The 13,626-nt window shown below is 38.3% G+C and overlaps 1 protein-coding gene across 3 annotated transcripts in view; it reads left to right on the top strand.

Moving 5' to 3' along the window:
• Nucleotides 1–13,626, top strand: part of ARHGAP28 (Rho GTPase activating protein 28) — a 181,583-nt gene that overhangs the window by 137,944 nt on the left and 30,013 nt on the right. For all 3 annotated transcript variants that reach the window (XM_089683631.1, XM_089683632.1, XM_089683633.1), the window contains 3 exons: nt 2,348–2,510; nt 5,901–5,983; nt 12,723–12,920. In XM_089683631.1, coding sequence (XP_089539757.1) covers nt 2,348–2,510; nt 5,901–5,983; nt 12,723–12,920 — 444 coding nt within the window. The remainder of the gene's footprint in view (nt 1–2,347; nt 2,511–5,900; nt 5,984–12,722; nt 12,921–13,626) is intronic.

Raw genomic sequence — 13,626 nt, 5'->3', positions numbered from 1 at the left:
GCTCATTTGCTGTAGATTTTAATTTTACAGTCTTGCATTGTATAGAGGCTAGAGGGCAACAGTTTTTTGTTGTCATACTTTTTATAACTTGCAAACAGTTTTATCTTCAGAAGGCAACAACATCTTCACATTCATGGTTCTTTCTTTCACAGAAGTAATTTAATACATTTGATATGACTATTTTTTTGAAACATTCAGATGTGGGATTGACGTACTGCACGTGTGGGATTGTTTAAAATCTTTCTGGCTTGCATTCACATTGTGACATTCATGAATGATGATGAAATCTGTCACAAGGATAAATTAGACTGAAACTGCATACATTTTAAACACATCCAGATTTAAAAGAAAAATATGTTTGGCTCATTTGAAAGTAACAAAGATTCCAAAATTTGTTGGCTCTTTGAAACTTATGGTTACAATTAAAGAGGCCCGATGCTGAGTATGCAAGGTCTTCATATAAGACATAAACCACAGTGCTGCCCTCCATAACAGCAAGCAATCTACACTTTGGGGGAGAGTAAGGCTACGTTCACACTAGCCTTGTGTGCAGGCGGCAGAGAGGCGTTTGGGAAGCGTTTTTACCGCTTCCCAAACGCCTCTGCCAATTCTGCACATTACAGCACATGGTGCTGTTCTAACGGGAGCGTTTGCGTCGCGTTGCGTCGCGGCAAAACGGACGCCTCTGGACGAGTCAGGAGGCTTTGAAGCCTCCTATTCTCGTCTATGGTGCCGCTCCGCAAACGCCCGGCCGGCATTTGCGGTGCGGTTGCGACGCGGTTGCGGGGCGTTTGCGGAGCGGTAACACCACTCAAACTGCATTATAGGCGTTTGTGGGGCGTTATTAACGCTCGGCAAACGCCTAGCAACCTCCGCTAAACCGCGCATGCGGCGTTTGCGGAGCGTTTGCCGAGCGTTAAAAAATGCTCCGCAAACGCCGGACCAATGCTTGCCAAACGCTATAGGGGCGTTTGGCAAGCGTTGGTAAAACAGCCTAGTGTGAACGAGCCCTTACTAAAACTGGTGTGCTCAGAATCTGGTACAACTGTACATGATAACCAATCAGCTTCTAGGTTTTATTGTCAAAGCTTAATGAAACAAGCTGACAATAGAAGCTGATTGACTACTATGCACAGCTGCACCAGACTTCGTGTGCACCAGTTTTAGTATATTTCCCCCTTTATCTTCTGTAAAATTGTCACTTTTTGTAAGTTATGTATTTGTTTAACCCCTTCTCGTCTCCACCTCCCAGCCCTTTAACTGGATCTACCGGAAGATGGAGGCAGGCATTCCAATCATGTGACCGCTGTGATTGGCTGTCACATGATGGTAAAGCTCCCAATCGGAAGTATGCATCGAGAGCTTTTTTGTTAAATGTTAGTTGCTGTGCTCGGAGCATGCTCTCAGCACAGTAACTTCTTTACAAATAGACACACATAAGTGGCCACTCGGCGTGAAAGCCCACCTGTCGAGAAGCCGCATATGCGCCATGTTGGCAGGAAGAGGTTAATACTAATGCATGTCCAAAGATGTATTCATTAAAGCATAACCCTATGCAAACAGCTACATACTGTACACCTTTGAAATACATTTTCAGGCAGAATTATCACTTTGCTACCTCTTGGTTTGACATTACTATTTGCTGATTGGCTCCCTGCTTACTGGACAGAGGGTATCATTTAATGTACTATTCATTTTCATTTTGTTTTTTGGGGGCTACAGTTCTGCTTTAAGTACAGTGTAGTCTGCCTATGACCTGTGTGTTTTTTTATGGCAAAAGTGTCAATATCTCAAGTCACAGATCCTTCCCAGATGCAATCCATGAAAAAAAGTATATAGAATATGCAGCAGACAGTAGGACTTACAGCAGGAGGAATTTTCCAATGTAATTTAAAGCATGTCAATGTTTTGGTGTGGTACAGCCTGCCTTTTTCAAGACAAATACAGTAGTGACACACAGAGTTATAAATTCCCACAACCCTTCCCACCACCAACATCAAATTATCTAATATCTAATAGGGGTTATTTACTAAAACTGGAGAGTGCAAAATCTGGTTCAGCTCTGCATAGAAACCAATCAGCTTCCTGATTTTATTGTCAAAGCCTAATTGAACAAGCTGAAGTTAGAAGCTGATTGGCTATCATGCACAGCTGCAACAGATTCTGAGTGCACCCATTTTAGTAAACCTCCCTAATGTGTATTTAGCTGTTTGCCTGGAACTCAGTTTTAAATGGCACTCTGAAAGTAGTAGGCAGTGGGTTGGGGCAACACTTAAAAAAATGTATTTATCAGTTATTCATTTACAATTTTGACTTTGAATCACACAATATGTTCTCTTCTATGCAGAGCCTGCGTCAAGAGCTTGAGACAAAGTTTTATGATAACAATTTTGACTGGAAAAAGGTTCGAAACAATGATGCAGCTGGTCTGCTTAAGATGTTTATAAGAGAATTGCCGACTCCTTTGTTTGCTATGGAATATATCCCTGCTTTCATTGCCTTAGTAGAAAGTAAGTGCAAGAGTATGAAGCAATGTATTAGGGGTACAAAATAATAACGTAAAAAAAAACACATTTCGATCACATCTTTTATAGTAAGTCTGCTAAATCTGCTAGATTTAAACACAAGACTTGTCATTTGTCAGCTATTGTGACCTTTGTAAATTCATTACAGGCAGTAATGCACTGTGTTTTCCTGACAGTATGGAGTCAGGAAAAAATACTGTTCTTTACAGAACACTGTCACGGAGCTACTAGAAAGCATTTAAATATACAAAATATTGTTTTACAAAATATGTAGGTTACATATACAATGTTTTGATCAATTGCGTTTGATCAAATACGTTTAGCTCATAGCACATTATTTCCTTATAAAAAAAATAAACAGCCCAATCTCAAATTAATGAATGTAATTAAACAAAAAGCATGCGCAAAGCATATTGTATATCTATAGTATTAACAATCTGTAGTTATTTTATCATCAACAGCCCTTGTTTTTCAGTCATGCAGCAAATTATAGTAAACCATATACAAATAGTGATAAGCAGTCAACTGAACATCAGTGTAACTTGGATTCTTGTTATAAAATAAATAATAATTCAAATTTTGTTTTATTGAAAGATAGAGTTTTTTTCTGTAAATCCTGGAAAACATATTGGTTTCCCTAGCATTACTTAACCGTGAAGTACTGTAGATCTGAGCCCTACCTATATAATAAGCAATTGCTTTTTTTTTTCTTCATAAACTGCAGTTTTCACTTTTAATCCTTTTTGGATCTCAGTAATGCTGATCCCCTCCAGCCTCTTTCAGTCACTTTCTGTCTACATGCCCCAGTATCAGCAGCTTCCTTATAGTGATAGTGTCACATGTGTATCCATCAGTGACACATGTGACATGATAAAAAGGCAGGAGCATAAATTTGGAGACAGTTGTCACCCCATAAGAGGAAGTGCCTGAACAAGGACCTTTATGGTAGGATCACCAGGTATGATTTTATTGAAAGCTGCTAATTAAAAAGAAAAAGGAAAAATATTTTTGAAATTATGTTATTTTCCAATAGTTCTTTGTTGAATAAAACTTGGGTGGTGATACAAAGTCAAAAAGTAAACATAAGATACTATAATGTAGTTGTAAATAGGTATGAATGCCTTTAATACAAGTTGCTGTGACAGTATCACATAGGGGAGCTTATTTAGTAGCTGAGTACATTGGAAAGCTTACACAAGCAGTGTTCAAGTAGGCACTGGTAAATACAAAGAGGTGGAGTGAATAGGTCAGGTAACAGATACTACAGATTATACTGTGTGTATGTTGCATAGAGGGTGAGATAACCAGAGGTACCATGTCATATGTAACTTTGGGAAGCAAAATCCAGTTCCAGTTATATATTATATTGGCTTTAGCCGCCAATAATATATGTAATAAAATTACACTGGATTAAAGAGGTAGGTCATCTATGAAAAGGTGCAGGGTAGCTAGTTCTATAGAGGCGTTAATCCACATAGTAGCAAGTTCAGAAATCAATTTGAATGTGCACTTCTAAAACAATGTCAGAGACTTGCAGTGCCAAAGTATGTGGATTAAGGATTCTGTGTGCCACATTTCCTCCAACAATGGGAGTCATTAGAGGTCGAGAACTTGAACAGTTTAAATGGTATGAGGTACCATCTGTGGAGGACTTTCTGAAGAAGTTTCCAATTAGATGCGCATTGGGTAAAGTTATATGTTAGAATTATGTAAATGCATTAAAGTGGTTCTAAAGCCTAAAGTTTTTTTACCTTAATGAATTCCCTCCTGCTTCATCTTATACTTACCTAAGCCCATTCACGATCCAGCGCTGTGCATATTAGCCGAGGCTCTCCTGTCTCTGTCCCTCCTCTCTGAGCTATTGTCTCCTGCTGCTGTCAATCAAATGTTGCGACAAAAGAGTGGGGTTGAGCCGCCCAGTCTATGTCAATAAACGCAGACAGAGTGACTTGAGAGCAAGCCCGCACAAGTGCCCCCATAGGAATCAGCGGGGGACCCCAAAAAAGGGGGATCAGGACTCCTCTGTGCAGAGCAGGTAAGTTTGAAATGGTTATTATTTTACTAAAAAAAAAGGAAACCTTAATATCACTTTCAGGCTTATAGTGTACATAAATTAAAACGCTTATCATAATTTTGTGGATTGACATCAGATGTGGGTATTGTGCTCTCACCACCGCCAGACCTCTTGGACGGTGCTCCCGCGTTACTTCAGTTTCCAGCTGTAACGGTCACCGTGCAGCCTCACCCTCACCTAGGGAAGTGGCCCGGGAGCGCAGTCCAAGAGAGCACAATACCCACATCTGATGTCAGTCCACAAAATTATGACAAGCGTTTTAATGTACATTCTTTTTGAGTGGCTTTTTAATCTTATTGAATAAGTCTCTGAACATTGGTTACAGTACTACTGGAAAATATATTTTATCTTTTCATGGCAATGATACCTAATGGAGAGGAGTAAGGAGATTTATGAAGTTTATATAGCGACACTTTAAGTGGCAGTCCAACAAGCGATACATGCCAACCATGGGAGTGGGAGGCATGTTGGTCTGGTTAGTGCACACCCAGAAGGGAATGTTGTCTCACAAGCACTTGGTGATTTTGGCTTGGGATGTAAAGTAACAGGAAGACTGAAGCCCTTAAAGTGATATTCATATAATTTGTTGTACTTATGTTTATTCACAGATGTTGATGGACTTATGTTATGAAGGACTTTTCTTGAGTTTCATTTAATGAATCCGTAGTTTTGATTCACTGTTCACAGCGCAGCTGAGGAAGGTGTTTCTTCATACTAGTAGTTATTTTTCTTATTAAAGGTGGCAGCAGTGAATTATATTCACTCACTACTGTTAATTATTGTAAGAGGGTTGTAATATTTTATTTATTTGTTTCAATATGAGAACGCATCTAGTGCAGGGGTCTAAATATTGATTGTTTTCAAGTATACCATCAATACAATTTTTAGTCATTGAATTCTTGTGTTCTTTTTGGTTCCTAGAGATTTATCAAGCAGACCCACAGTCTACACTTCTATAAGTCGACTTAAATGTCAGAAAAGTTGCATTTTGTGAAAATAGTTTTTGTAGATTTCTATGTCATTCTGGTCTCAGATACTGTTACACCAGCGATACAGTATAAACCTTTATAGATCGATGAAATAATAATTTTGTGTATCCTGTCTATACCTTTTTGGGGATAATGAGTAATTCATATTATTGAGTGATGCCCAAGACAGAGTTATGGCTGGGTAATCTTTCAGCTCGCAATATTTTATAAAAACAAATTCTCATGAGAACAAAGCAAGCCTTCTCTCGGCAACTAATCATATTGCCAACTTTCATATAAGAATTCTTATTTGAGTTATTTTCATTTCTTTAGAAATCTGCAAGATCAAATTGCAGCTACAAGCTCTTCATCTATTAATCATGCTCCTGCCAGATGCCAACAGAGATACTGCCAAGGTAAATGAAATTAGAGACAGAATCACTAGATATTTGGATGCATTTCCTTTCAAGAGTAAAATGGGACTTCCCATGCAATCATTTGACAAGCTCATTTTAAATATATGTATTGTTTTCCCACATAAAGAAAATCCAGCATTTTCACTTGGCAGCCTTCAACAATAAATCAGGGACATTCTGCAACCAGAGCAAGCTCTGCATACAGATGCCTTTTTAGTTTAATAAAGACTTTCATATGAAATATTATTCCCTATCCTAGTTATTGGCTTAATTAGGGTGATGATGGTAATGTGATGAATATTATGTACAGAAAAGAAAGTAGTTCCCATTATTTCTTCAAGGTATGTTTTTTGCCATTTTCAGAAGTTCTTGAATGTAAGAGTCTGTAAATGATCTTAACTTAATACTCGTATTTTATCCGTTCTCTGTTGCTGACAGTGGTTAGTTTGGAAAGCTTGTTTTAATATCTAAAGCCTAGTACACACAATCAGATAAGCATACTAAAAATACCACTTTTCAAAGTGATCGTACAATAATCTGATCATTAGTACATATTTATCGAAGGGACAAGCACAAAACATTTTCCCGTACGATACCAGATCATACAATTGTTGTTTAGTCAGTATTGTTTTCGCCCCCGAAAATACATTACAAATATATTACATCACTTCCGCATTTTTATTCTGTTGTATACAAGAATTTTCATAACTTTAGTAACCTCTTCGCTTTCGATATGAGACTAAAATGCAAATAAAAAAGCCAAAGATCACTCATCCAATATTCTCATCGTGTGTACAAGGTTTAAGTGTGTTTGTTATATCTCCCAAACCTATTGCTGTTTGCATTTACAACAGTAGATATTGGCAAGGTAACATTGACTCCTATCTTGTTTTTATCACCATCCCTCACTTGATGTGTATGCAGAGAGTACTGGGAAACTTGTTTAGTAGAAATCACTAATATATCTCCACTTAATAAATATTGGTATAGAAAGCTCCTAAATAGTGTTGGTTGTTACCAAAAATAGGATCATGAATAGAGATGAGCGAATCGAACCAGGCGAAGTGGAATTCGATACGAATTTCAGGAAAAATTCGATTCGCGTCGAATCCGAATATTTGCCTACTTCGGGTGCGCGAATCGGATTTTTCCTGATCAGCCGGCAAAAGTGTCCCTGCAGAGAGCTCCGCTATTTCTGACAGTTCTCTGACAGTTCCTTCACATGTACAGCGGTTGAAACATTGTATCTATTTGTTTCCATTTAGGATACAGATGTTTTTATTCGGAAACAGATATTTCAACCGCTGTACATGTGAAGGAGCTGTCAGAGAACTGTCAGAAATAGAGGAACTCTGCAGATACACTTTTTGCCGGTTTGGAATTATTCTTATTTTCATCCTACTTCTTCTTCTTCTTCCTCTTCATCCTCATCCTCTTCTTCTTCTTCTTCTGAGGATGAGGATGAAGAAGAAGAAGAAGTAGGATGAAAATAAGAATAATTCCAAGCCGGCAAAAAGTGTATCTGCAGAGCTCCTCTATTCTGCAGATACACTTAGAGGAGCTCTGCAGATACACTTTTTGCCGGCTTGGAATTAATCTTATTTTCATCCTACTTCTTCTTCTTCTTCTTCTTCATCCTCATCCTCAGAAGAAGAGGATGAGGATGAAGAAGAAGAAGAAGAAGAAGTAGGATGAAAATAAGAATAATTCCAAGCCGGCAAAAAGTGTATCTGCAGAGCTCCTTTAAGTGTATCTGCAGAATAGAGGAGCTCTGCAGATACACTTTTTGCCGGCTTGGAATTCTTCTTATTTTCATCCTACTTCTTCTTCTTCTTCCTCTTCATCCTCATCCTCTTCTTCTGAGGATGAGGATGAAGAAGAAGAAGAAGTAGGATGAAAATAAGAATAATTCCAAGCCGGCAAAAAGTGTATCTGCAGAGCTCCTCTATTCTGCAGATACACTTAGAGGAGCTCTGCAGATACACTTTTTGCCGGCTTGGAATTATTCTTATTTTCATCCTACTTCTTCTTCTTCTTCTTCATCCTCATCCTCAGAAGAAGAAGAAGAGGATGAGGATGAAGAAGAAGAAGAAGAAGTAGGATGAAAATAAGAATAATTCCAAGCCGGCAAAAAGTGTATCTGCAGAGCTCCTCTAAGTGTATCTGCAGAATAGAGGAGTTCTGCAGATACACTTTTTGCCGGCTTGGAATTCTTCTTATTTTCATCCTACTTCTTCTTCTTCTTCTTCCTCTTCATCCTCATCCTCTTCTTCTTCTTCTTCTGAGGATGAGGATGAAGAAGAAGAAGTAGGATGAAAATAAGAATAATTCCAAGCCGGCAAAAAGTGTATCTGCAGAGCTCCTCTATTCTGCAGATACACTTAGAGGAGCTCTGCAGATACACTTTTTGCCGGCTTGGAATTATTCTTATTTTCATCCTACTTCTTCTTCTTCATCCTCATCCTCAGAAGAAGAAGAAGAGGATGAGGATGAAGAAGAAGAAGAAGAAGAAGTAGGATGAAAATAAGAATAATTCCAAGCCGGCAAAAAGTGTATCTGCAGAGCTCCGCTAAGTGTATCTGCAGAGCTCCGCTATTTCTGACAGTTCTGTGACATTCACTCCATACAGCGGTTGAAACATTGTATCTATTTGTTTCCATTTATGGAAACAAATAGATACAATGTTTCAACCGCTGTATGGAGTGAATGTTGTTGAAACCGCTGTATGGAGTGAATGTCACAGAACTGTCAGAAATAGGCTATTTCTGACAGTTCTGTGACATTCACTCCATACAGCGGTTGAAACATTGTATCTATTTGTTTCCATAAATGGAACCATTTATGGAAACAAATAGATACAATGTTTCAACCGCTGTAGGGAGGGAATGTCACAGAACTGTCAGAAATAGGTTATTTCTGACAGTTCTGTGACATTCACTCCATACAGCGGTTGAAACATTGTATCTATTTGTTTCCATAAATGGAACCATTTATGGAAACAAATAGATACAATGTTTCAACCGCTGTATGGAGGGAATGTCACAGAACTGTCAGAAATAGCGGAGCTCTGCAGATACACTTAGTGGAGCTCTGCAGATACACTTTTTGCCGGCTTGGAATTCTTCTTATTTTCATCCTACTTCTTCTTCTTCTTCTTCATCCTCATCCTCATCCTCAGAAGAAGAAGAAGAGGATGAGGATGAAGAAGAAGAAGAAGTAGGATGAAAATAAGAAGAATTCCAAGCCGGCAAAAAGTGTATCTGCAGAGCTCCGCTAAGAAATAGCGGAGCTCTGCAGATACACTTTTTGCCGGCTTGGAATTCTCCTTCTTCTCATCTTTCTTCTTCTTCTCATCCTTCTTCTTCTTCTCATCCTTCTTCTTCTTCTCATCTTTCTTCTTCTTCTCATCCTTCTCCTTCTTCTCATCCTTCTCCTTCTTCTCATCCTTCTTCTCATCCTTCTCCTTCTTCTCATCCTTCTTCTTCTCATCCTTCTCCTTCTTCTCATCTTTCTTCTCATCCTTCTCCTTCTTCTCATCCTTCTTCTCATCCTTCTTCTCATCCTTCTCCTTCTTCTCATCCTTCTCCTTCTTCTCATCCTTCTCCTTCTTCTCATCCTTCTCCTTCTCCTTCTTCTCATCCTTCTCCTTCTCCTTCTTCTCATCCTTCTCCTTCTCCTTCTTCTCATCCTTCTCCTTCTCCTTCTTCTCATCCTTCTCCTTCTTCTCATCCTTCTCCTTCTTCTCATCCTTCTCCTTCTTCTCATCCTTCTCCTTCTTCTCATCCTTCTCCTTCTTCTCATCCTTCTTCTCATCCTTCTCCTTCTTCTCATCCTTCTCCTTCTCCTTCTTCTCATCCTTCTCCTTCTTCTCATCCTTCTCCTTCTTCTCATCCTTCTCCTTATCCTTCTTCTCATCCTTCTCCTTCTTCTCATCCTTCTCCTTCTTCTCATCCTTCTCCTTCTTCTCATCCTTCTTCTCATCCTTCTCCTTCTTCTCATCCTTCTTCTCATCGTTCTTCTCATCCTTCTCCTTCTTCTCATCCTTCTTCTCATCCTTCTTCTCATCCTTCTCCTTCTCATCCTTCTCCTTCTCATCCTTCTCCTTCTCCTTCTTCTCATCCTTCTCCTTCTCCTTCTTCTCATCCTTCTCCTTCTCCATCTTCTCATCCTTCTCCTTCTTCTCATCCTTCTCCTTCTCCTTCTCCTTCTTCTCATCCTTCTCCTTCTTCTCATCCTTCTCCTTCTCCTTCTTCTCATCCTTCTCCTTCTTCTCATCCTCCTTCTTCTCATCCTTCTCCTTCTTCTCATCCTTCTCCTTCTCCTTCTTCTCATCCTTCTCCTTCTCCTTCTCCTTCTCCTTCCTCATCTCCAAGGGCATTTAAATTAAAGGTACAGTGTTCTGCACTAATTTAAAGGCTCTCTGAAGCCTAGAAACCCTTTTTATAAGTTAACTTCGTAGCGAATTAATTCGCATCGAATCGAATTTCTTCCTGAAATTCGGCGAATCGGCCGAATCGAATTTTTGAATAATTCGCTCATCTCTAATCATGAAGCATCTAGACTGACTTTATCACTCCCCATTGTGTACTTCTGAAATTTTGTGAAGGACATTGCAGCAGACACTTTTCCTTTCCGTGTGATACACTGTCTGTCACAAGACCATCACAGTTTCTGTATCTTCTGTGATGCACACAATTTCCTTAGAGCCAGTTTCATCTGTATGATACATTTAGCTACAAATACTCCTTGCTTGTGTTGACTGACTCACGGAACTCTCAAATTCCTCTCCAGCAGTTGGTATGGTGCTCAGAGTTTTACATTGTGACCTGGACTGCAAATACATATATACCACACAGAAACTGATATACTGTATTTTGTACATTTAGATTTCTTTGCTTGGATAAGCAGATGTCTGCATAATGTTATTCAATATTTCTGTGGGCCAAAGGCAGTGATGTGCTAGCTATACTTCACTTCTCTCAAAGGCCAGTGTTTATCCAGATGAAAAACAAGCATGAATGGCCATGTGACCATCCCAGTTTTAAACTTCCTGGCGGTATTCCTGAGTGTAGCTCGGGGTAAAGTTTCAGTACCACAAGCAGTAACCCCGAGCTACACTCGGGCTTACCATGCGGCGCTGCTCCGGGATCTGTTCTTCACTTACCTTGTTCTGTGCTCCCGCGATGTCCCTCCTGCAGTGTCCCCGGAAATGTAATCTGGCGGATGCCAGCATCTGTCATCCGGGTTTCATCCCCTGCGAGCGTCGGGACGTATGGGGGATGGAACGGCGGGAAATTTGAAAATGACAAAAAGTGACATTCACTAAAATCACTAAAATCACATAGTAAAACATTACTGTATCAAACCATTTCACATACATTTTGTCCAGAGTGCTTTGTCCTGTGTCCTGCCTGCATTTTTACTGTTCTTTCTGCCTGGAAACTGAGAAACGTCCATGGTGTCCAAAAAGTGTCCCTTTAGGTCAAAAGCGGTTTTAGACCAGCTAGAGAACAGCGATAGTAAATCCGAACCACTTGCAGAATTGAGTGATAATGATTCGTGGGGAAATTCGTCATCAGACACTGAAAACGATTTTGCGACTTTGCTCAGTGATGTGCGAACTTGGCGCTCTATTTCAAATTTCAGTATTTGGTTTGATTATGGTATTGAATTAAATGTATTATTATTATATTATTATTTTTTATGATTATTTATTAAATTATAATTTATGATTTCGTGTTTCAAGTTTTATCCTATCCGGGATGTTTACTAGACTCTTGTTTGGACAGATTTCAGTGAGTTATTCCTAAAAATTACAGGCCTACAATAAAAAAAAACATATTTCCATGCAAAAAAATGTTCCGCTTTGAGCACAGAAATATGGACATAATCAGACCGCTAGGGAGGTTAAAAGAACCTTAGAGAAAAATAAAAAAAGGGGCAAAAGCCTGCACAGCAGATAAAGAGGAAGTATAAAATAGAGACTGTTACATTTTCATATGTGATTTTTTTTTTTTTAGTTCACATGCAAGGAGCATTTATTGCTTTTTTTATTAAGCTGGCCATTCACTAGTAAATTTTCAAACTAGTGTTCATATGAACATTCATAAGAAAATTCTCCATACATTCATTGACTTGATGAATGCCGTTCGAAAGTACTTAACAATTTCTTTAGCTTTTAACATTTGATTTTGAAACCAATGGACTTTCCTGAGTGAAAACTATATTCACTGTTAGAAATGTGTGCATTCGATAAGTATTTTATGTACATAATTCTACTAGATTATGGATAGCATTGCTATTAACACACTGAAAGCAACAGGTTCTGGAGCAACACTCAAACTCACTGGTACAGACAACTTTAAATTGTGCACTGAACACAATACAGGAGGAGGAGAAAAGCATGATTTCTCTCTTTGTAACAAGACCCCTATTTATTTAAACTTTTTTTCCATTTCTTAAATATGGCTCATTAAGAGCTTTATTATAATATAGTAATGAGCCCTGGGAGTTTCGATCTGTTTTATTTAGTATGTACATTATATTCTTTTCATATACTGGTATTTATGGATCAACATATTTATGTCTGGTAAGCACCAACATATTTCCAACACTAATGCACTGCAATATTAGTATTTTTTACAATGAATTGTCCAAACTATGACCTTGACAGCACTGCAGTTACCCTCTAAAATACAGTCTTGCATATTTTTAGCGCATGTTGCCATTGTTTTGGTAGGCTCTGCTGCATTTCCTGAAGAAGGTTGTGTCAAATGAAGAAAAGAATAAAATGAGCCTATGGAACGTATCTATGATTCTTGCTCCAAACCTATTTGTTTACAAGGGGAAAGGCGCCAACAAGGAAGAAATGAAGTCAGCTGCCTCTACTGCACACATTGTTCGCCTTTTAATTAGGTACCAGGATATTTTATGGACGGTGAGAAAACATTAAACATTTTAACTTTTTTTTTGTCAAAAAGGGAATATGTAGTGACAAGGTGTAGCAGTGGTGTTGTGATAGTGGCATCTATTTTTCAAAACACGAGTTATTTTTCACTAAGGGTAAGATAAAATATCAATGACAAACAAAAATTGATAATTAGGGATTGTTATCATATATATATGTATATATATATATATATATATATATATATATAGTATACATTTTCACATTTTGTCATATTACAACCAAAAACGTAAATGTATTTTATTGGGATTTTATGTGATAGACCAATACAAAGTGGCACATAATTGTTAAGTGGAAGGAAAATGATAAATGTTTTTTAACATTTCTTACAAATAAATATGTGAAAAGTGTGGAATGCATTTGTATTCAGCCCCCTTTACTCTGATACCCCTAACTAAAATCTAGTGGAACCAATTACCTTCAGAAGTCACCTAATTCGTATATAGAGTCCACCTATGTGTAATTTAATCTCAGTATAAATACAGCTGTTTTGTGAAGCCCTCAGAGGTTTGTTAGAAAACATTAGTGAGCAAACAGCATCATGAAGGCCAAGGAAAACACCAGACAGGTCAGGGATAAAATTGTGGAGAAGTTTAAAGCAGGGTTAGGTTATAAGAAAAAATTTCCCAAGCTTTGAACATCTCACGGAGCACTGTTGAATCCATCATCCAAAATT

This window comes from Staurois parvus, unplaced genomic scaffold (genome assembly GCF_062004578.1).
Source record: "Staurois parvus isolate SC_StPar_1 unplaced genomic scaffold, SC_StPar_1.0 ptg000317l, whole genome shotgun sequence".
Taxonomy (NCBI): Eukaryota; Metazoa; Chordata; class Amphibia; order Anura; family Ranidae; genus Staurois; species Staurois parvus.
This window is presented reverse-complemented; position numbering and strand designations above follow the sequence as displayed.